Here is a 24244-nt window from a genome sequence, read left to right as displayed (position 1 = left end):
CCACATAAAAGTACTGTAAGTATGATGAATATTTCCTAGCTTTTCTTCATATCTCAACTTTGCTTAACAGGAACAGCATCCAATGTTGATTATAACTCACTACATAGTCAATGCCAGAGAATTCATACAAGGGAGAAACCCTACAAGTGTGAAGAATGTGGTAAGGCCCTTAGTTCTTATAAAACACTTTCAATACATCAGAGACTTCATACTGGAGGAAAACCCTATGTGTGTAAAGAATGTCACAAGGCCTTCAATACTCACTCATCACTTTTTATACACCAGAAAGATCATACTGATGAAAAAACCTACAAGTGTGGAGAATGTGGCAGATCATTTTACTATCTTTCAATGCTGAAACAACATCAAAGGATTCATTCTGGGGAGAAACCCTACAAGTGTGAAGAATGTGGCAAATCCTTTTGCTATCCCTCATTCCTTAAGCAACATCAAAGAACTCATTGTGGAGAAAATCCCTACAAATGTGAAGATTGTGGAAGAAGTTTTTCTTGTTCTCTACGACTTCAGGTGCATCAAATAATTCATTCTGGAGAAAAAACATACAAGTGTGAAGAATGTCACAAAGCCTTTCGTTATCACTCATCCTATTGGAGACACATGAAAGTTCATATTGCAGAGAAGTCATACCAGTGTGAACTGAATGGAAAAGGGTTTACTAAGCCTGCCTTTCTCTTTGGGAACAAGGCAGCTCATACTGCAAAGAAAGCCTACAAGTGTGAAGAGTGTGGCAAGTATTTTTGTTCATCTTCATCCCTTAGACGACATCAAACAATCCATTCTGAAGACAATCCCTACAAGTGTGCAGAGTGTGGCAAAAGGTTTTCCTACTTTGCACACCTTCAAGAACATCAGACAGTTCATACTGGAGAGAAACCATACAAGTGTGAGGAGTGTGGCAAATGTTTTTCCTCATCTTCATCCCTTAAACGACATCAAACAATCCATTCTGAAGACAGTCCCTATAAGTGTGTAGAATGTGGCAAATGGTTTTCCTGTTCCAGGAGTCTTCGGGAACATCATGCAATTCATACTGGAGAGAAACCATACAAGTGTGAAGAATGTCACAAAACCTTTCGTAAATACTCAACCTTTTGGAAACACAAGAGAGTTCATACTGCAGAGAAATCCTACGAGTGTAAAAAGTGTGGGAGCTGTTTTTTCTCATCTTCAACCCTCAGACGGCATCAGGCAGTTCACTCGGAAGACTATCCCTACAAGTGTGAAGAGTGTGGCAGCTGTTTTTACTCATCCTTGTTCTTCAGACGCCATCAAATAATCCATTCTGAAGACAGTCCTTATAAATGCGGAGAATGTGGGAAACGCTTTTCCTGTTCCAGGAGTCTTCGGGGACATCAAGCAATTCACACTGGAGAGAAACCTTACAAGTGTGAACAGTGTCATGAAGCCTTTCGTAATAGCTCATCCCTTTGGAGACACAAAAAAGTTCATACTGCAGAGAAATCATAGCATTGTGAAGAGTGTGGCAAATGTTTTTCTTCCTTTTCATGCCTTAGATGACATCAAACACTCCATTCTGAAGGTAACCCCTCCAAGTGCGCTGAGTGTGGAAATGCTTTTCTACTTTGCATACCTTCAAGAACTTCACTGGAGAGAAACCATCAAGGGTGAAGAGCTGGTAAATGATTTTACTCATCTTCATCCCTTAGGTAACAGAGAGAGAGAGAGAGAATTCATTCTGAGCACAGTCTCTAAAAGTATGAGGAATGTGGCAAAGACTGTTAATCTTTATAAGCTTATTGGACACATGATAGTTCATACTAGAGAGAAATTCTACAAACGTCTTAAAAGTTTACCCTTCTTCAGCCCATAAAACACATAAAATGAATCATTCTGACTAGAAATTCTGTGAGTGCCGGGAGAAACAAGGGCGGAAAGAGGAGTCATGAGGAGAGGCCAGCCAGCCAACAAGGAAGCAGGATGTGTAGAAAATGAGATAATAAGCCATGAGCCATGTGACAAAGCATAGATAAGGAATATGGGTTGATTTAAAAGTAAGAGTTCTGGGAGACTATCTCCTAATTCCCAGTGGGTCTGATGACCTGGAATGGGTGTGTAAAGTCAGGTCAGTGACAAAATTCTGACCATCTGTTTCAAACAAGTGGCCTGAGCCATTTTTATTTTTACAGTTTCAATAGTTTGCCTAAACATTTTTTCAATCTTATTTATTCTCTTAAGTTTCTAATAATAATTACAATACCTGCCAATTTTTTCCCTCACCTCATTCCCTTTCCGGCCCCAACCTTCCCACTGCTAATCATTACCTATTTGATTCATAGCTTTAATATTGGAAGCACAAGCAATCTAGCAAACAACAGAGGAAGTTTTCTAACTAGGCACACCTACAGGTAGAACAGTGTGTTTAGCTGGCTGCATTTGTGGTTACAGAAAGAAAATTTTGCCCCTAGCAGTTATGTTTCACTCTGGTCAAATCTATACTCATCATAATCAACTCATCAGCGAGGCTGGACCAATTCGTTCTTCATTCTGTACTCTAATATCTCCTATAGGGAATATACCAGGAGTTTTCCTATCATCTTGTAAGCTACATAACTAAAAAGCTTACTCTTTATAGCTGGCACTGTTTATCTCATGTTCTCATGTGTTTCTCCTCCCAACTTTCTACAGTATTGGCACAGCTGTTAAAGACGAGAGCATTGTGGGTTTCTGTGATTCTGCTTCGTTCCCTGTTCCTAGACTGTCCCATTAACCCTTGATATCATCTATTTATTAACATTTCTCTAAGATTCTTGTGGTTAAAATCATTCTATCTAGAACAGTTATGCAAATTTATAATATTGTCCTGAACTTCTGTGACTCTCTCAGGATAGTCACAAGGTGCATTTAACATCCTGTTCTTAAGCCTGAATTCATGGTCACACCTGAAACATCAAAGACTTTAGGGGCTAACTCAAATGCACTCTGTATTTTTAACAACATCCCTTCTGGTTCACCCAGAGGAGAGTATTCAGGGGGAAGGTTTTCCTTTTGTAAATAGCCATTTCATCCATAGCTCTAAGAAAGTGAAGCTCAAATTAACCAGCAATAATTTGTATAAGGGAAGCAAGAAGAGTGCTCCTGGGGTCATGTCCAGAATTATGCAGCAAACTAGCCATGGGCCTTGCCAAAAATGGGTCAGATTCTCGAGCGCCTTGCAACAAGGAGAGTTTGTTCAGGCTGTTCTAAGGAACCCCCAAGAAATCCACATGGCTCCCAGCATATTTTTCGTTTTTAAATTGAAGTTCATGAACATCACGAAGGACTATGAGAAAGGCAAGTCTTAATTTATGTAGAGGACTGGAAAGAGAATGATTAAAATAAAAAATAAACCAAGAGCAACAACCAAATTAATGATAAATGTCCAAAAATGTTTTATAGTTAAAAAGGTAATTGAATTAAAAAAAAATCATTTCCCAAATCATACATTACTTGAAAACAGGAGAGAAAATCTCTAGCTTATTGTACCTATTTTAATGTTTCCTTGAATCCCATATCAACAGAAGATAGGGAAGATTTATACATTACTTGAGAAAATACTTCCTTAGTCCTCAAGGGAGCTGAAGGTGCTGGGGCAGTTCTAAAAATATTAACAGTAGTTGGACTCACCAAGATAAGATACATACATAATGGAGTATTTTCTCTGAATTTGTCAAATGCTAGTGGATTCACATTGTTAATGTGATTACTGCCTATATATATATATATATATTTGTGTATCGTTATTGTACTTATTGTATATAGTTTTTCTATGTTAAATAAAACCTTTGCTTTTTGTTTAGATGAAAATGGAAAAATGTTCTATATATTGTTTGTGTCCTGACAAATAAAGCTTGCCTTGAGATCAGAGGGTTGAGCTAGCCACTATTTAACCACAGAGGCCAGGCAGTGGTACATACACCTTTGATCCCATCACTTAGGATCTTATGCCTTTGATCCTAACACATGGGAGACTCATGCCTTTGATCTCAGCACTTGAGAGGCACATGCCTTTAATCCCAGCACTAGGAAGGTGGTGACGGGAATATAAGGCCTGTGGTGGTGTGGGAAGTCCTTCTATATATGTGTTGCTTTTTTAGGTAATGAATAAAGAAGCTGCTTTGGCCCATGATAGGGCAGAATAGAGCTAGGTGGGAAAACTAAACAGAATGCTGGGAGAAAGTTGGATGAGTCATTGAGATGCTATGTAGTCACCAAAGAAGAAAGACATGAGCCGGCAGCCAGAATCTAGCGGGTAGACCACAAGCCTCATAGTAAAATAGAAAATAGTAGAAATGGGTTAATTTAAAATGTTAGAGCTTGCTAGGAATACACTAGAGTCATTGGCCAAGCAGTGTTGTAATTAATAGGGTTTGTGTTTGAATATTTCAGGTCAGGGTGGCTGGGAATGAATGAGCAACCTCTGACTACACAGTGGAGACGGGATCTTAGGCCCGTTCACTCTGAGGTTTCACAGAGACAGGACCATCCCCCCCCCATTTTCAGTCTTAGGATTTGGTGAGACAGGATATATATATATATATATATATATATATATATATATATATATAGAGAGAGAGAGAGAGAGAGACAGGATTTGGTGAGAGAGAGAGAGACAGGATTTGGTGAGATCCCCATTCAGTGTGAGGATTCCTAGAGACAGGATCACCCCCTTTCGGTCTGCGGATTCAGAGAGGTAAGAAGTGTGGCCGCTCTTTTACCTCTCTGATCTTTCAGCTTTTGCCCTGATATCTGACTCCAGGTGTTTCTTGATAGGATCACGTTTCACACCATGACAAGTTTGGGGAGAAAAGGCTTTAATTGGCAGAGGGTCCCACAATGCTTTTCATCATCGAAGGGAGTCAGGACAGGAGTCCAAGATGGGTAGGAACTTGTAGGCCAGAACTGCTGCAGAGAGTGTGTGTGTGGGGGGGTTGTGCTGCTGAATGGTTTGTTCTCTGGGAGTGCTCGGACAGCTTTTTTACGGCATGTCAAATGGACTGGACCATCCCACATCAATCATTAAGAAGTTGCCCTATAACTTTGTCTACAGCCAGATCTTACGGAAACATTCTCCCAGTTGAGGTTCTCATCTTTTAAATGACTGTAGCCTGCTTCAGGTTGACATAAAACTAGTCATCATGGCTATGACATGGCTATGACAGCTCGCTGGACCAACCTCTGAATGAAAAGTTTACTAGCCCTGGCCTAATGGTCAGGCCGTGTATAATTAACTGGTTGTTAAATTTTGACAATTGAAAGATAGCCTGAGTAGAAATGGTTTCAAGGGCAAGAAACTACACCTTCGTTGAAATCGAAGATTTTAAAGTAAATAAACCAAATAGAGAATGTAATGGCTTAGGAGAGGCTAGGTTAGTTTGACACTGCACCTCCTCCACTCTGGAAACTCTTCATTCAAGTAAATTGCATCTCCTTTGTTCATAAAAAGGATTCTTCAGCACGGGAAGAGGACCTCAATCAGCGATTCTCAGCCTGTGGGTTGGGACCCCTTTGGCTAATCTCTATCTTCAAAAATATTTACCTAACAATTTATAACAGCAGCAAAGTTACAATTATGAAGTAGCAATGAAAATAATTTTTATGGATGGGGTCACCACAACATGAGGAACTGTACTAAAGGGCCACAGCATTGGGAAGGTTGAAAACCACTGACCCAGATAAATACAAACAATCCCTTTTGAGAAATGCCCTTCTTTAGTGTTTTACAAGTCGAACGGTCCCTCCTTGTAAGGATACAGTGTAAGAAACAAAACCTCAGTCTACACCTTGTGTGATGTGAGTATCCCTTTTCAGCTTTCAAAACCCTACTTTTCGGCCGGGCGGTGGTGGCGCACGCCTTTAATCCCAGCACTTGGGAGGCAGAGGCAGGCAGATCTCTGGGAGTTCGAGGCCAGCCTAGTCTACAAGAGCTAGTTCCAGGACAGGCACCAAGCTACAGAGAAACCCTGTCTCGAAAAACCAAAAAAAAAAAAAAAAAAAAAAACCCTACTTTTCTCACTGACCTAAGAGCCTTTCTGAGGTGAGAGACTACTCTTGATACTCTAGTCTTAAATGGTTTAATAATCATAGTGACTTGTAACTTTCTCACAAGGGTTATTTCACTTGCAAGTTCTGAAGGAAAAGTAGAATTCTAATTTGAAGAACTGTGACTGTCAGATTAGGCGGCACCAACATAGAAGATCCATGTGGCTAGCATTCAGAGTGGAGCACAGTCTAGGTGCACCACTCCGGGAGGAAGAGTCTCACCCCGCCATGAACCCAGGGGAGCAGAATAAATGCTCTGGCAGGTCATGTCCTTAGAGTAATAATGGCAGGAACGTTGTGGGAGTAACCCCCATTTTCTGATTGCTCTGGCAGGTTGTGTCCTTAGAGTAATAGTGGTGGGAATGTTGTGGGAGTAACCACCATTTTCTGATTGGCTTCAAAGCTCATTCCACAAACGGTAACTGATGTGATATTATTTTGGTGATAAACTTGTGCCTGACCAGGTGATAAGCCCTAGGGAGGATTTAATGCTGTTATTCTTATGAGTGGACAGTAACTAAATGAACCCAAGTTCTCATCTTTATTCCCATAGAGTGAGGCACCTCTCCACACCCCCCTGGAAATACTGTGTGGTAGGTAGAGAATAACTCACAGACTCACAGTTAGTCAGAGTGCAGAGAATAATAGCCTGTGGAGGGCCCTAATCCAAAGGTGACACCTACATCACACATTGTAAGGGAGTCCCTTACACACTTCTAACTCCAAAAGTCAGGGATGCATGATGGAGAAGAAGTAGAAAGAACGTCCGAGTCAGATATAGTGAGTATCTGCTAGAAACGTCAGTACCAGCTCATGCATGGACATGCTGTGGCTAATACTACCTGGACAACCCTTACACAAGCTAAACCCAGCCTTGCAACAAGCATGGCTACATAAGGGTCTCGTTATGTCTCACCCTGAGTGGAGAAGCAATGGCTCCTGAGGGAAACAGTCAATCTGAGAGTCTTCCAGGGTCCAGTTGGCGGTTCTACACCCCCACACATGGAGGGGGCACTGAGTGCAATGAAGAAATTAAAAAAGAAGAAGCTCACAAAGTTGGTAGAGTCACGTAGTTTTTTGTTTTTATTTTGGTTTTTGGTTTTTTTGAGACAGGGTTTCTCTGTAGCCTTGGAGCTTGTCCTGGAACTAGCTCTTGTAGACCAGGCTGGCCTCAAACTCAGAGATCCACTTGCCTCTGCCTCCTGAGTGCTGGGATTAAGGGTGTGTGCTGTTTTAAGGGTAAGAAGTAATAGGTTAAGGGATGTGGAGATTTGAGTAAAACATGTGAGGCCAGCTCCCAGATTTGCTCGAGGGTAGTAAATATTCTTCAGAGTAGCGAGGGCTTAGGAAAACTTTCTTGTGTCTCTAAAAAGGTCTTTAGGAAGAAATCCAGTCTCATATGCTCTGAAGGTAATTTCTTTATTACTGCAATCTGAAAAATACTCTCACACAGGATGAAAAAACTCTAGCTTATATAAGAACTTCATATATTTCTTAAATAAACAGCCCAGAAGTGCTATTCTATAAACACATAAGAAATCACAATTTTTCTTTCTTTCAGGCTTGAAAAAGTCACACTGATCATAGCCAGGGCAATGTTTGGGTGTCAGCCAGATACCCTGAATTTAGTATGTAAAGCAGGAAAGCACAAGGTAAGAGACATGGACCTGGAAGCATCCCGAATCTTTTTTTTTTTAAATATTTTATTTATTTATTATGAATACAATTTTTGTCTGTGTGTATGCCTGCAAGCCAGAAGAGGGCACCAGACCTCATTACAGATGGCTGTGAGCCACCATGTGGTTGCTGGGAATTGAACTCAGGACCTTTGGAAGAACAGGCAATGCTCTTAACCACTGAGCCATCTCTCCAGCCCCAGCATCCCGAATCTTAAGAAACATTCTTCCACTCTTCATAAACACTTAGCTAGACCTTCAATTTTATAACATAAAAATGAGTTAGGAATATGTGCAGAAAGTCAGTTATTGAGACAGGGAGCTGTGCCTTATATGTATCAGACAATTTGCAAGCGAGAAACCGGGACTGCAGTTGTTGCTTGCCTGGCCTTGTTAACCATGCGAAAACCTGTTCTCGAGCACTTCCTCTCCAGGGCATCTAGACTATTTTAAGTTTGCTGAGGTCTTATGATACAGGAAGGTCATTGGTCAAAAAATAAAGAAACTGCTTGGCCCTCATAGGTTAGAACATAGGTGGGTGGAGTAAACAGAACAGAGTGCTGGGAGGAAGAGGAAGTGAGCTCAGACTCCATGCTCCCCTCTCCCAGGCAGACGCGATGAAGCAAGCCGCCAGGTCAGACATGCTGAATCTTTCCCGGTAAGACTGGTGCTACACAGATTACTAAAAATGGGTTAGGCAAAATATGAGAATTAGCCCGTAAGAGGCTAGAGCTAGTGGGTCAAGCAGTGTTTAAATGAATACAGTTTGTGTGTTATTATTTCGGGGCATAAGCTAGCCAGGCGACCAGGAGCTGGGGCAGCAGGAACACAGCCCGCAGCTCCCACAACAGTCTTAGCTCAAGGCCTGGCTATGAAAATATATTTTATTCACCGAAATTACACAGTATAAGAAGTCATCCTTCTGACAAATCACAGACATAATTATGCACAGAAAGTGAAAAACACCTCACCAAAAGGCTGTGGGAAGACCCCACAACTGCTGTTTTTAGGGAGGTAAAGTGGTGGCACATGAGGAAGTTTTAGACACAAAACAACCGATTCCCACAGCCAGCGACCCCACGGACTTTACCTAGCGGGGCTCATCAACAGAGATATTCACCCCGTAGGTCGGCCTGCTGGATACTGTCACTGCTGTACATTCTCCACTGGCCTGCAGTGAGTATACGTGTATTAAGTCCTGCCAAAATAGAGTTTTAAAAACTGTTGCTTTTGGATATATCCAAACTTAATTTGTTTTAGCAGTGACTACAGCACATGACTGACTGTCATAATGTTTCCAGAGGGCCAGCATCTTACTGGGAAGGCACCATGAGGGAGAAAGGGAGTGGACTCCCAGAAAGGCTGAGGTGCTGAGGACTAAGGGGCCCTTCATCAGTGTAACCTCAGGGAAGAGACAAATGGCTTTGCAGAGACGAGATTGGATCAGACTCACCTTGATTCTTCCCTTTGGCTTTGCCATGGGTACAACAGAGGAAATCGGAACAGTGACTTCTTCACCCTCCCTTCTACATCCATAGTGATCACAGCTGCTTTAAACCACTATAAGAATAAAAGTTAAAACAAAACAAAGGACAGACATCACACACCTTCTCTCATTGAGTTTTGTTAAAAACAGTTTTAACATGTTAATGTCCTGTGCACATTAGAGAAAACAGTGAAATGAACAAATCTCTAGAGTATATCACAACAAAGCAGTCTAAGCTTCAGAATTTAAATTATACACTAGGCAATAACAATGACGCAGGTGTGTAGAAAGGTTCTGTCTTTAGAATGTTTATGATATGGTCAGCGGTGCACCTTGAGCACAGATCAGGTGTAGTTACACTTGTCAGGACCACCAGCCTGCAAATAACGACATGGAGACTTATTTCTTAAAACAAATTTACACGTTTTAAAAATCTATGACTTGCCACATTACCTCATCTCTATACTGCCTGCCCATCCTTCTTCCTCGTCTGGCTCGCGACTTTCCCTTTTTTTTTCTCCCAGTGTTCTCTCTGCCTGAAAGTGATGTGTGATCCTAACTAATATTAATAATAAAACCCGGAGTCAGATATTAGGGGGTGAAAGCTGAAGGATCAGAGAAGCAGAGCAGTGGTCACCAGAGTTCTAACCTCTACGAAATCTGAGACTAAAAAGGGCTGAGATTCTGTCTCCATTCGGCCTTATCAGTTCCTCTCTGTCCATGCAGAACTCCAGACCTCTATGGTTAATTAGTGGCTGCCTCCACCCTCTGATAGCCAGGCTAGCTTTATTTGTCAGAACACAAACATAATATCACAACATTAAAGTTCCACCTATATTCTCCTGCCTAGGTATTGGCCTTCTTGTTACACCAATTAAAGCGATGCATCGTTACACAGGGTACATATATCCACAACAATCAGGTTTGCTACGGGTATGTGAGTAAATGTTTTCTTCCTGCTTAGAGTCTCTGCAGACCTAGGTATCAGTTTCCTCAGATCACAGAGGGAGATTTCCTCGTGAATGGAAGTGACCTTTACAGATGCACATTTGTTCTACAAGAGAACGGCTTCTTAAAGGAGCAGTTTCTTGGAGGAAGCTTATGTGAGAAATATAGCAGAGACACACTCCAGGAGTAGATAGTATAGCAGAGACACACTCCAGGAATAGATAGTATAACAGAGACACACTCCAGGAGTAGATATTATAATAGAGACACACTCCAGGAGTAGATAGTATAGCAGAGACACACTCCAGGAGTAGATAGTATAATAGAGACACACTCCAGGAGTAGATAGTATAATAGAGACACACTCCAGGAGTAGATAGTATAATAGAGACACACTCCAGGAGTAGATAGTATAGCAGAGACACACTCCAGGAGTAGATAGTATAGCAGAGACACACTCCAGGAGTAGATAGTATAGCAGAGACACACTCCAGGAGTAGATAGTATAACAGAGACACACTCCAGGAGTAGATAGTATAATAGAGACACACTCCAGGAGTAGATAGTATAGCAGAGACACACTCCAGGAGTAGATAGTATAGCAGAGACACACTCCAGGAGTAGATAGTATAATAGAGACACACTCCAGGAGTAGATAGTATAGCAGAGACACACTCCAGGAGTAGATAGTATAGCAGAGACACACTCCAGGAGTAGATAGTATAATAGAGACACACTCCAGGAGTAGATAGTATAGCAGAGACACACTCCAGGAGTAGATAGTATAGCAGAGACACACTCCAGGAGTAGATAGTATAATAGAGACACACTCCAGGAGTAGATAGTATAGCAGAGACACACTCCAGGAGTAGATAGTATAGCAGAGACACACTCCAGGAGTAGATAGTATAGCAGAGACACACTCCAGGAGTAGATAGTATAGCAGAGACACACTCCAGGAGTAGATAGTATAATAGAGACACACTCCAGGAGTAGATAGTATAGCAGAGACACACTCCAGGAGTAGATAGTATAGCAGAGACACACTCCAGGAGTAGATAGTATAATAGAGACACACTCCAGGAGTAGATAGTATAGCAGAGACACACTCCAGGAGTAGATAGTATAGCAGAGACACACTCCAGGAGTAGATAGTATAATAGAGACACACTCCAGGAGTAGATAGTATAGCAGAGACACACTCCAGGAGTAGATAGTATAGCAGAGACACACTCCAGGAGTAGATAGTATAGCAGAGACACACTCCAGGAGTAGATAGTATAGCAGAGACACACTCCAGGAGTAGATAGTATAATAGAGACACACTCCAGGAGTAGATAGTATAACAGAGACACACTCCAGGAGTAGATAGTATAATAGAGAGACTCATAATCACAGGTGGCATTTCCCATCTCTAACATTAATTTTAAACTCATTATTTAAAAATTTTAAAGACATAAAAATCTACATGTGAAAATTAACAAGACAGGAAACCTTCAGAGCTCACGAACATCTATAAAGTTAGAACAGGCATTCAGAACAGAAGCCAAGGCATTTGCTGTAAGGGCTGGAATGGAGGCCTATATTCCACACTGCCTGGTGGTCAGAGAATCCCAACGACCTACAAGGTGCAATTTGCACCTTCCACACAGGAGGGGATCGCCTGGCTCTTTTGAAGTGAAGCCATCCCAGCAGGTGCCAGGATATGTGTTGTTCTGCTCCCTGTATTGTAAATTATGAGGTCACTTGGAAAAGATGTGTTTTCAGTCCACGCGACAAAACAGATATAAGCAAGACATGACTTAAGTCATTCCCCCGCCCCCCGCCCCCTGCTACTCAGGAAACCATGCTGAAGAAGTGATGAAGTTTGTGTTACCTCCCCTCCATCAGTTTACGTTCATATAAAAAGTTGTTTGAAAAATAAACGTGGGTGATTTCAGGATTTGAATCATCACTGAAACTCCCTCCCTATACTGTCGTGTGAACTGTGTCTTCATTATTCCCATGTCTCTACTTTGGTGAGAAAAGTTTTATGTTGGGTCTGAACCCCGACAATTTGTATTGGAGTTGACAGTGTCTCCACTGACTATGTGTTTCTGCACTTATGCAACATGAAAACAAGAATCAGTAATGGAACAGGAACCCAGGAATCAGTTATCTTATGTCCTCTTTCACAACCCATGTTCATTACTTGCTTTAAATCCTTCCCCATCCCCTAATATTTAACCTTGATTGTTTCCTTCTGTATATTATATACTGTACCAACATGCCAATTTCTTCACATACGTTCATACACTATTGCTTAGGTTACACATGTGAGGGACAACATACAGTGCATTTCTTTTTATGACTGGTGACCTCACTTGAGATACATTCTAAGTTCATCCATTTTTCTGTAAATATTGTGATTATAGGTTTTTAAAGAGCTAAAGAGCATCCCTGTGTGTGTGTGTAATAAGCATTGACATTTATATTTACAAAGTTATCCATTAATATGGTCATGGACACCTATGTTCTTTCATGTTCTTTACTGTTGTGAGTAAAGAAACAACAAATGTGTGATACAAGGATCTCTATAGAATGGTGAGAGGTTCCCTGAGCATCAGCCCAGAACTAAAATAGTGGGGGCACTGTGGAGACGAGAGCCCTGGTTCCAGTGCGAGGTCATTATGGGTGTAAGATGCTGATCTGGAAGGTTCCAGTTGTGAGTGCAGCACCCATAGTCTATGCTGTTGTGGTCTCATGGGCTACCTTGGGTCAAATAGCAGTTTAAGATTTGTCTCATTCCATCAGAGAATGCTACTGATATTCAGTAAAGACAGATCCAGACAGAAAAAAAATTTTTTAAACAGGTCACAGTATGTTTAAAAGATATGCATATGCTTTAAAAAGAGAAGAAGATGAGTATAGACAGTCATAGAAAAGAGTAGTTAATAAATAATAAAGTCTTTAAAGAAATGACTGATATTATAGAAAGTGGGAAATAATACTGACATTACTGAACAATGTATTTCTAAGCAACAGGATAAAGAATGTACAGGGTGCAGACAGAAATTAAGACTGCAAACAAGATAACCAGAGACAGACAGGGGGCTGATAGGGGAAACTGTTAGCACACAGGCATTAAGACATGGATGACGAACAGCAGAATCCAGTAAGTATAGAAGAAGTTTAGGAGAAGGGCTGAGAAGTGTTCAAGGAAACATACATGGAATCAGGACAAGATGGACCTTAGTCATTAATATACCTGCTGTTGAGATTGATCTCTGGAGAATATACAGACTCCTATCCTTCAGGTACAGGTAAAGGCCATGATCCCAGGTAAGGTATGATAAGGAAGATAAATACATCTCTAACTGACTGCAGAACGACTATGTCTGATGAAGTCACCCCAGTGCAGATGACTTTCAAACTGAATTATCCAGAATGCACGGATTGTTCACTCGATGAGATCTTGATTTACCCGGGAAACAAACTTCTGCTGCTGCCTCTCAGGAGACTTCTGTGGTGGATTATTGAGGTCATAAGATCCTCTTTTAACGTGTGCCTCCGTACTTTGGGAGTAGGCCCTTGACAGTGAACAGTGCTGAAGAGAAGCATCCATTGTTTCCCCACTCAAGAATTTGTGATCTGACCAACAGCAATTTCCATTCGAGGGAAACATCCCATTCCGTAGGGGGCCTCATTAACCTTAGGAAATGAGCGTGTGATAGATGTGGGGAATTCCTAGACATTTGCAAAACACACAGAACCCTCACTGCTGGTGCTATATAAGCAGTAAGGACTGCAGGGGAGGAGGCTTCCTCATCAGAGGGGCTCCCTGGAAGCCATACACTGAGCTGAAGGCATTCAACTTTCCTGAGATCTTACCCAGAGTCCACTCAGATGTTCGGTACTGCTGACGTTTCTCCTTTGAATTGTGTGTGCTCCTATTCTAATCCCTCATCCACACTTCTGTCCGCCATCTCAGTAGTAAACTCACTGACTCATGAAGATAGGGATGTTAGTGGAATCTTGTCTGTCTCTGTTAGAGCCCAATCTGAGGTGAATAGATGTTCTTTCTCTTCTCCAATGGAAAATCACAGAATAGATTGTCTTTTTGATTGCTATAAGACAACATGTTAATAATGTGTTGCTCATGGTTTCATTGTGTAAAAGTCCACTGTTAGAGAGCCTTGCATCAGGTAGGCAGACATGACCCACAGACAGTAGCGCAGAGCTAACATCATGATCCTCCCTCGGAGACATGAAGGCATAGGATTCTGTGACCTAAAAGTCCATCCCTAGTGACATAGGCTTCTGATAAGGCCACACCCTCTAATCCTTCCCAAACAATTCCTACCTATTGGAGCCCAAACATTTAATTGCATGAACCTATAGACACCAATATCATTCTAAACCACACTGACTTTAAAGTAATAGACAATGTAAAATCTCCAGGAACTGTGGAGACTAACTCGAATATCGGGAATCCTGGCACTCGGTACAGAGCCTACATTAATTTGCTCTGAGCCAAGAGCACATCCATGGACGGCTCTGTCTTGCGGAACTGGAATTTCATTTGAAAGGCGGAGGCCCATTGTAGCGGCTTGGTGCTCAAAACTATACTTCTAGGAAAGTTTCTCCAGGCTCAGCCCCCAAAAGAAGGAAAATGTGCTATGGGGCTCGACACTGTCCCAAGATGGAAGTGGAACATGACAGCACTGCCCATCTCATCCTAGATTTGTAGACACTAAGGTCGGATGTGTAGGTCAACAGCCATGTGCCTGCCGCACTGTTAAAGAGAACCGCTCCACCATATCAGTGGTCAGATGTTCAGTATCCCTCTTAACAGTCCCTGTGGGGTCACACTTCATGGAACATGCCGGTGACAGCTAAGTGGAATTGGAACTGAAGCATATACCCATGGCAGAAATATAGAAAATTCTAGACTGGGGCTGTCCGTGTTTCAGTTCCAAGTGATCCAGGACCAGGGTCCCTTCACTTGGAAGGTGAGCACGAGCGCCTAGCACACCAGGTGGTGAATATTGATCTGACTTTGTGAACAACCGTGGAGACAATGGGAAAATTCTAGTAGCGCTCTCACAAGAACGAAACTGCTTACATAGATTATTAGTTGAAATTTTCAAGGGACAGAAGGACAGGTGGCAAATTCCTGAGATGGATTATGGGAGATCTTTGCAAGTAATTGTCATCAGACGTTTAACTTTGTTCAGTGGTTATACCGGCTGTCTCCCTCACCAATCCTCTACACCGCAGAGATACCAATGTTCACACAACACTGTTTTACAACTGTGGAGTCAGATCAATGTAAGGTTCACACAGAATGTCAGTACAGAGGAATGAGGATTATTTGTTTATTTGTAGGGCTGCATATTAAGTCAAAGTCTACATTATACTCAACTGCTTCAATCCGTATTTGTTTCGTTTTGTTTTGCGTTGCCATTTCCTTTTTACTTAGATACAAGGTCTCTTTGAATTTTTCAGTCCAGCCTTCTTCCCAGGTCCATTTGTCCGATAACCGCTGAGCAGCAAGGAGCACGGTCAGACATACCACGGCTGGCTTCAAAATCATCTTTAAGAGATACTTCTCAGTCTCACAATAGTGTATTGCTTCGTTATTTTAAAGTAAAACTGAGTCAACGTGATATTTAAACGCTTTAGTAAGATTTAAATCACAATATATGGACCAGAAAACTCACAAGGCGAATATTTCTGTCAAAGACTCGACTCACATTCACAATCTCGTGTTGAGGATCTGGAAATGAACATCAGCGTCATTGCACATAGCGGTCCTGCTCACTGTGCTTCTTCCTCCCACCCTCTACTGCAGGCAGCCAGACACACGTCCAAGACAGTAGATAGAACTCTCCCAGCCTGGGTTCCGGGGATTCTTTCGCACAGACTTCTGGGAAATGTAGTTTGCAACACTGTAACACCACTGAGAGCAGTCCAGGAAACCCCTTTCCGGCTTTTTGGTCTCTACAAGTGCGTCTTCCCCAAAGTTAGGCGACAGTCCGGTCCTATTGTGGTTTCCAGGTGCGTCTCTGTCATGAAGGTTGGTCCAGGGTGCAGCGCGCTGCCTTAGGCACACTGCGGAGTGTGGGTCCGTCTTGGAGGGAGCTGACCTGGGCTGGGTGAGAGGGCGGGAGAAGCTGCTTTGGAGGTGCTGTGCTCAACTGGCTGGGTCTCATGAGGTTGCAGGTCAGACTGGGGTGAGGGCGACAGGAACTGTTCCCTGAGCAATGGTTTCCTTAGGACGCAGCGTGCAGCCCGAGTCCGCCTTGGGCTTCTGGGACAGGAGAGCTGCGCGGAGTAGATGATAGTGCAAGGTCCAGGGTTACAAGCTAAGGATGGTCAGCTGACTGCTTGCTCCTGAGGTGGAGCTGGGAGCTCACTTCACTGAGCAGCTTTGGTGGGGAAGCCTGCTTCACTTCTGACCCATTGTCACAGGGATGCTGTGAGATTTCTCAGTATCTGCAGAGCAAACGGATTTCTGGTCCTTCCTGCCCTCTTTAACTGGCCTAGGGTACTGGTCTTGAGGCCTTGATTGTGTTCTTTTTGTCTGCCAATTAAAGAATTAAAAGAGGAAAGATCCGAGGCAAAACAAAAGTCTCAGTTAGGAAATTCTGGAACACAGCAGACAGATCTGCCAGGACCAGCTCTATAGAAAGCTGTGACTAGGGGTGAGAGAACACACACAGAGCCCACACACAGAGGACCCTCTGCAGGAAGAAGGAACTGGAGAAGCTGACTCCAGGTCTCACCTTGAGGTCTGGGTTCCCTTAAAGCCTTGACAGGTCCTCATCCCTAACGTAGGGATGACTAACTGTGAAAACGGCAGGGTCTGCTTGGCCCACAGTGGTTGTCAACGTCTTGATGTGCCTTGAGCTTGTTGAGCTGGTCCAGAGCAGGGTCCCTAGGAACAGGTGAAAAGCTCTCATGGCCTTGTGTTACAGTGCCAGGCTTTTGTGTCAGGTCAGCAGGTGAGGAGAACTCCCAGACCTGTGTGTATTCCTGGGATTTTAGTAACCAGACCTGTGACAGAAAAGAAACATCAGTCTCCTCTGAGGCGCATCCCTGTCATCTCTGCGTTTGTGAGGGGGAGGCAGGGCCCTCTGGTCCTCCCCTGCTTCACAGCAAATTCAAGGCCTGTATAGGCTGCCTAGTCTGTGACAGAAAACACCTGAACATATTTCATGGATGTGATACTTTCTATGGCTCATTTCTTGTTTCTTAGAGTGAACACCAGGCAAATTCATGTAATCCCCCCACCCCACTTTGCTGACTTAAGAGCTATTTCTCCTTAACTTCTGTTAACCCATTCTGGGTGTAATTTAAACATTTTTACTAACATACTTTTGTGAAAGGCATTAAATTTTGGTGTTCAGACAATCATTTGAGTTTACTCTGTGAAAAAGAATTCTCTTTGCTTTGCTTGAAGATTCCTATATGCAGTGAATGTTCATTCTTTTTGCATATTAATCTGTGTTAGTTGCTGTCTTGACCTGATGCAGCTTTCTTCTGGTTTTCTCTGGTTTCTTAAAGTTTGCTTCTTTCAGTTCAGTCTGAGACTTAGCTGCTGTGATTTCTTTCCTGGGTCTTTTTCTGCAGCTGCAGCTGGGATGCCTTCCCTGTCCTTACAGCAGAGGTTCCACTGTGAGCAGATGCTTCTTACAGTGAGCCAGAACAAATCCACTTCCTGCACTGTCCTCACATGGGGCAGTGCATCCAGTAAAGCAAACTGCTAATGGGGGGTCCTGCTCTTCACAGGTCCAGTCCAGTTCCCCTTGCTGACAGCCCTGTGTCTTTCCTCCCAGGCTTCATTCACTGTGCTCTGTGTCAGTGTGAGGGAAGGAGTTACCTGTGTTTACAGCTCATGCATGACCCATGCTGTGTTAGACATGTCATCTCTGGAAAACCCTGGAGCGGAGGTGCTGGGTGATGACATTCAGTTCCTGCAGATTGATCTATGTGATTATGTCAGAGGCCATGGAGAGACCTTGCAAATGACCTGAGCAGGGTCAAACGCATGCAAGGAATAAATCTGAGCAGCACATGTTTTCATTACGTTGTCAGTTTGGGTTATAAAATTGTCTGCCACGGTGTCCTCTATAGTTGTTATCAAATGCAGCAACATACTTTGAGTTGAAAGGTGCATGTGGTTGCATGGCCACCTCCTTCAATATCTGCATTCTATTGTTCTCTCCATTCTGCAGTCTCTATATGAAATTAAGTCGGGTCTATGAGAGTGCATGACCCAAATCTGTATTGGATATACTCCATACAGTGTTGCTTTAAGAAGACTCAGAAACAATGTATGAACTATTAAAATCCACAAATATATCTAGACATCTAATGTAAAATGCAAAGTGATAATCTTTTGAAATTAAAATTATAATTATTGCAATTAGTGTTTCCAAAGCAGATACTACATTTGGCCTCCCATATTTTTCATGGTTTATTCCACTTTCTGAGTCATGAAATTGCAAGATGTGGGGGCTTAAAGAAAAATAAATGGCTCTTTCGTTCCTCACTTACGGTATAGAGCTGAGACAAAGGCCCAGGAGCTGCTCCTTCATGATGTATGTAGTGTGTATTTTAAGCCTTGTGTCATGTAATCAGTAGTTAAGTTGTTTTGATTGGAGGTTCACTACTGTTGGATCTTGACCAGGAATCCAGTCCTGTCTATGCATCTGGCTTTGACTTCCCACCAATCTGCTAGTCTTCAGTCTTGTCTGACTCTCTGAAAAGATATCTCTGAGGGACACCGACAAGAGATGAAAGAGTTCTTAACATATCTACCCTGTCCATTCTGTGGTTCTAGGCTTCATCTAAGAGGAGCCTCCACTCATGTGGAGTTTATCGACCTCCCGATTATAGTGTGAAAATGTAGCAATGTTAATGAATGTCAGGTTGCCCAACGCAGGTGAGGCATCTGCATTTTTTCCCCACAGAAAGTTCATTTTCACCAGGCTGAAATTCCCTTGAAACAGTTGCCACTAATTGTATAGGCTAAGATTCTTCTTAAATGCTACCGTGTTTCCAGACACACTGCCCTCCACCTGCATCATCTCATAGATTGGCCTCAAGACAGCAGATATGCCTCTCACGTGGAATCGGGGGAGCCAGGCCTCGGCGACTTAGGGAGTGGTCCTTGCAGTTAGTTCTCCCTTGAGGACCTGCTCTATTTCTCTCACAGAAACATGTTTGCATCTTCACTCTGCTCTGGGCTCTTTCCACTCCCCGTGGCGATCCCTTGCTCTTGGTTATCGTACAGTTAGAAAGGGTGACATCTGTGATTTCCTCCCCTGGTAGGAACGTGACACAAGACACAGAGGGTTGGAGCTGGGCCTGACCCCAAGGTCTCCTGCCTAAGGGTGAGTTTTAGTCCTGCTTAGCTGTTATGCCCGTGAACCACACCCATGAGCAGTATGACATTAAATCCCTAAAGGTGCCCAGTGTCTCCCACATCTCGGCATCAGCAGCAGTTGTCTCTGATGACTTAAGTTACAGAGGAGAACAGACTGGAGCCACTAAAGCATCACAGTTGCTAACTGCATTCCAGATGCTTTTCCTTAGACCTCCACTGAAGTGTAACTGTCACTGCTGTTAAAGACACTGCTCGCTGCAGCACAGAGAGCATTATGGAAAACTAAAACGTTCAGATCCAGAGAACTGCTGTCCTGTGATGCCCTGACCCAGCACATACACCACACCACAGTTCCTGTGCAGAAGGTCAGGGAATATCTCTGGAGAAGGGTCCATATTGATTCTGAGAGCTTGGGGTCCAGGAAGTCTGTCGTAGGTGGTGCCTTCCAGAAAGGGAAGGGAAGCTGCGCCCATGACACCCCAACAATATGACTGCTTGAACAAGCCCTGAACAGTGGCATTGGCCCATGATCCTATGCAGGGGGCAATCTTCTGGCAACAGAGAAGTATAGGCACATAAGGACTGCTAAGAGAGGAGAACTGGTCTTCTACGGGGATGAGCCCACTCAACATTCATCCAGTAACAAGTGATCTGTCCTCAAAACATGTGCACAGGTAACACTGAACAGAATTGGCCATTCATATTGATATAGCTATGTGTATGCATGTGTGTGTGTGTGTGTGTGTATATGTGTGTGTGTGCGCACGCTCTGTGTAACAATAATAATTAGAGAACAATACTTCATACATTCAAGATGAACTGTTGGGGGACATGAGAGAAGTTGCAGTGAGGAGGTAGAAGGGAAAATGATATATGTACTTATATAGTTTAATTCAATAATTTTCAGGGAAAATAAAGTCTTGTCAATTGTGACAATGTTGGTGACACTAGAAATTATTTTCAGTCAGACAAGCCTAAATAATATATGATCTCATTGATGTACTAACTATAAAAAACTGTATCTCACAGAAGTTGGAGACTGATTAGTTGTTCATCAATAAACCAAGGCTTGGGGACTTTCTAAGAAAATGGATGTTGTGGAACAGTGAGCTAGGAGAAGCCCCAAGTACTGTTGCCCTGACTACGGGTGTGTGTGAGCGTTATGTAGTGCACTTTTCAGGAGCGTTGAAGATTGCGTTTGAGGAGGTGACCATACCGTAACTGAGAAAAACAATCCAAATCCTACCTATGAATTTACTAGACAATAACACATCAATGCACATATTGCTGATAATTTTAGTGCATCAGTAAAAAGGTAAAATAAAGGATGACTATTTTTATAGGTCATTCTGGGACTTTACTCAATAAGATATTAACAACATAAATTCTTAATTTAGAAAATTTGAAATGTGAAAATAGCATCAGTTGTTGTATTTCTCAGCTATGCACACTGATGCTCAGGTGTCATATGTGCAAAAACTTGCTTTATGAATACCACAAAGGCCCTTCATCTGTACCTGTCAGAGAAAAGGTAGAAAGGGAAAATGGTGAGAAGAGCCAGTGGCGTGTATTCTACTTTAAATTCTCAGTTGTTCGTCCTTCTCTTGCAGTTTAGAAAACAAAGTTCAACAACTTAGATTGTATTTAGTCCGGGAGGTCTCTCTTATTATTCTACCTTTTGCCTGCTCCTTCTCATGTCCCGGGTCCCTGTCATCTGCATCATTACTGAACTCTGTAGAAATCCTGAGCCCACGGCACAGCCAGAGCTGCTGCATCAGACTCTGTATTTTCATTCCACTTCACTGTCATGATTGTGTGCATGAACTGTTGAGAAATCCCTTCCCCCACAATGTGACTTTGTCCTGTGAGGAATGCATATGTGTGGTGTGTAGTGGCACATGACATTAAATGCGTGTTCTGTGGGTGCATTCATTTGACATTTTGTCTGTCTCAAATAGATCATGTTCAACTGAGCTTATACGATCTTTTTCCTTGTCTTTCCTTTTGATGGTTAGTGTGAGATCATGTGACCACTTCAGACATGTCTGAGGAATATTACTACCTATGTAAGAGACATTTCTAGCTCTCTTTCATCCTGGGACAAATCTACAGACACGTGATAGGGTTTCTGTTGTTATCATAAAGACCATGATGAAAGACATCTTGGATAAGAAAGGGTCTGGCTGTGGGACCCTCTTGAACACTGTAAAGATTTGTCACTTGAATTGGGATAATAAAGTATTGAATGGCCAGTAGTCATGCAGAAAGTATAGGCAGGATGACCAAAATAAGGATGATGGGAAGGAGAAGGGCGGAGGCTGAGAAGTCACCAGTAGATGCAGAGGGAGCAGGAGATGGATGTGTCATGCTGCTAAAGGTACCGCCATGTGGCAAAAGGTAAATATGGAACATAGGTTAAATTAAAATGTGAGCGCTAGTTAGTAATAAGCCTGAGCTGTCAGCTGATCACTTATAATTCATATTCAGCCTCTGAGTTGGTTCTGTAGACTGGGCGGTTGGGACAGGAAATGTCCATTTACAAGGTTTATTTTAGACTCCAACTTCAGGTAACAGTCCATCTCTGAGGACAGTCAAGGCAGGAACTGGAGCCAAGTACTGGAGCAGAGGCCACAGAAGAACACTGCTTACTGACTGGCCATGCTGCTCCCCTGTACCATAAAGGACTGCCTGCTCAGGGTGGGCACCACCCATAGTGGGCTGTGCTGTCTCATCAATCACTAGTTAAGAAAATGCCCCCGAAATGTGACTACAGGACAGTCTTAAGGAGGCATTTTCTCTATTGTTTCTCTCTTCTCAAATGGCCCATGTCAAGTTGACAGGAGAAGTATCCATCCCAATGACTCTTGGTATTTATATTATAATTAATGATTTTAATTAATTTAAAGTGTGATATCATTTATTTGTCTGTATTTCAGGAAATGCTGTCTTTCTGGGATGTGGCCATTGATTTCTCTCCAGAAGAGTGGGAATGCCTGGAGCCTGCTCAGTGGAATCTGTACAGGGATGTGATGTTGGAGAATTACAGCCATCTTGAATTCCTGGGTGAGCATCTCATCTATAATGACTTCTTATTTCACCTCAATGTGTAACTTATTCACTTTGGTATCTCATTGGAACATTTCAACAGTGATTTTCATATCCTTCGATTTCAGAAAAATTAGGGAGGTTGCTCCATAGCTAAAAGCATTCCACTGTTGAGGCATTTCATTTGTATTTTAATAAATAAAACTTGCCTGAAGACTAGAAAAGCAAAGCAGCCAGTCCTGACTCTTATCTTAATGTCAGTCTGAAAATGGTGATCCTGCCTCCAGGAAACCTCAGAATGAGACCAAGAGCTATCTCCCTGTTTTATAATCCTCTCTCGTTCTGGGATTAAGGGCATGCACCACTACTTCCTGGTTTCTATGGCAATCTAGTGTGGCTACTGGGATTAAAGGTGTGTGTCATTGCTGCCTCGTCTGTAAGGCTGGCCAGCGTGGCTGTCTTACTTTTCTGATCTTCAGGCAAGCTTTATTTATTAAAATAAAAATGAAATGCCACTACATCCCACTATTTGAACTGTCAGCGTTGAATGTGTATTTCATCCAGCAGTCACTCTGGTGGGACTGTTAGAGATTCAGTGGTGTGAATTGTATTTCATCCAGCAGTCACTCTGGTGGGACTGTTAGAGATTCGGTGGTGTGAATTGTATTTCATCCAGCAGTCACTCTGGTGGGACTGTCAGAGATTCAGTGGTGTGAATTGTATTTCATTCAGCAGTCACTCTGGTGGGATTGTTGGAAATTCAGTGGTGTGAATTGTATTTCATCCAGCAGTCACTCTGCTGGGATTGTTAGAAATTCAGTGGTGTGAAGCATCGGACACACTTCTTAATGAAAATGCTTCACAACTCAGATTTAATAGTTTTCCCTTACAATGAGACTCAGAATCTGGACATTGTACATCCCTTCATGTGCTGTAGTGGTTCTGGGAGGAAACTTGTACGGAGCTGACAGTCTGCAGTCATTGATTTCATCGTCGCTTTTCTCATAAACAGTGCACTGGAAGGCCATGTCAGTCCCCAGTCGAAGAACACTTAATCTTGTTCCCTTTCATGCAAACAGGTCTTGCCGGTTCTAAACCCTTCCTGGTGACGTTTCTGGAGCAAAGACACGGGCCTTGGGATGTAAAGATACAAGCAGCAGCCCCCGTGCATTCAGGTGGGTAGGGAAGAGGGAGTCAGGGGCAGCATTGAGGTCTAAATATTTCAACAAAAAGGCAGGCTTTTGCATGTGCATTGAAACCTATGTTGTTGTGGAGATAATTCTTTTGGTCTCTCCTTGATTTTGTTGTCAAAGGACATCTCTCAGACGTTTATGATATTTTAAGACTCTTAAGCTTTGTAACTCCCCAGTGATGAGCTGTGTATTTCCAGAGACTTTCATGGTTTTTTGTTTTTGTTGGTATTGAGTCTACACTGTAACGTAAGAAATCCTGAACATCTGTACGCTGTTCTACAGTCTGAGGTGTGGAGGAGCCGTTGCAATCCCATAGGTTCACACAGAAGTTTCTTTTGGATCACTTACACCCATTTTAATGAGTGGTGTCTCGTCCGAGTTCTTTGTGAGTGATGAGAGTTTTCTAAAGTTTTTCCTGTTACATTGTCAACAGTAAGGATTTAAAATGCATGCCATGTGGATA

The 24244-nt window shown here is 42.6% G+C and overlaps 1 protein-coding gene across 5 annotated transcripts in view; it reads left to right on the top strand.

Moving 5' to 3' along the window:
- Positions 1 to 24244, top strand: part of LOC130887569 (zinc finger protein 58-like) — a 40681-nt gene that overhangs the window by 11775 nt on the left and 4662 nt on the right. For 2 of the 5 annotated variants that reach the window (XM_057790075.1, XM_057790076.1), the window contains exons 3-4: positions 71 to 160; positions 286 to 3723. In XM_057790075.1, the coding sequence (XP_057646058.1) occupies positions 71 to 160; positions 286 to 1488 (1293 nt within the window). In that variant the 3' untranslated portion in view covers positions 1489 to 3723. Of the gene's footprint in view, positions 1 to 70; positions 3724 to 15989; positions 16210 to 22479; positions 22607 to 23667; positions 23764 to 24244 lie in introns of those variants that run through there. The other 3 variants (XM_057790074.1, XM_057790073.1, XM_057790071.1) reach the window with 3 other exon arrangements.

The sequence above is a fragment of the Chionomys nivalis genome, chromosome 15 (genome assembly GCF_950005125.1).
Source record: "Chionomys nivalis chromosome 15, mChiNiv1.1, whole genome shotgun sequence".
In the NCBI taxonomy this organism is placed as follows: domain Eukaryota; kingdom Metazoa; phylum Chordata; class Mammalia; order Rodentia; family Cricetidae; genus Chionomys; species Chionomys nivalis.
Note: the sequence above shows the minus strand (reverse complement) of the source record. Positions and strands in the feature narration are given on the sequence as shown.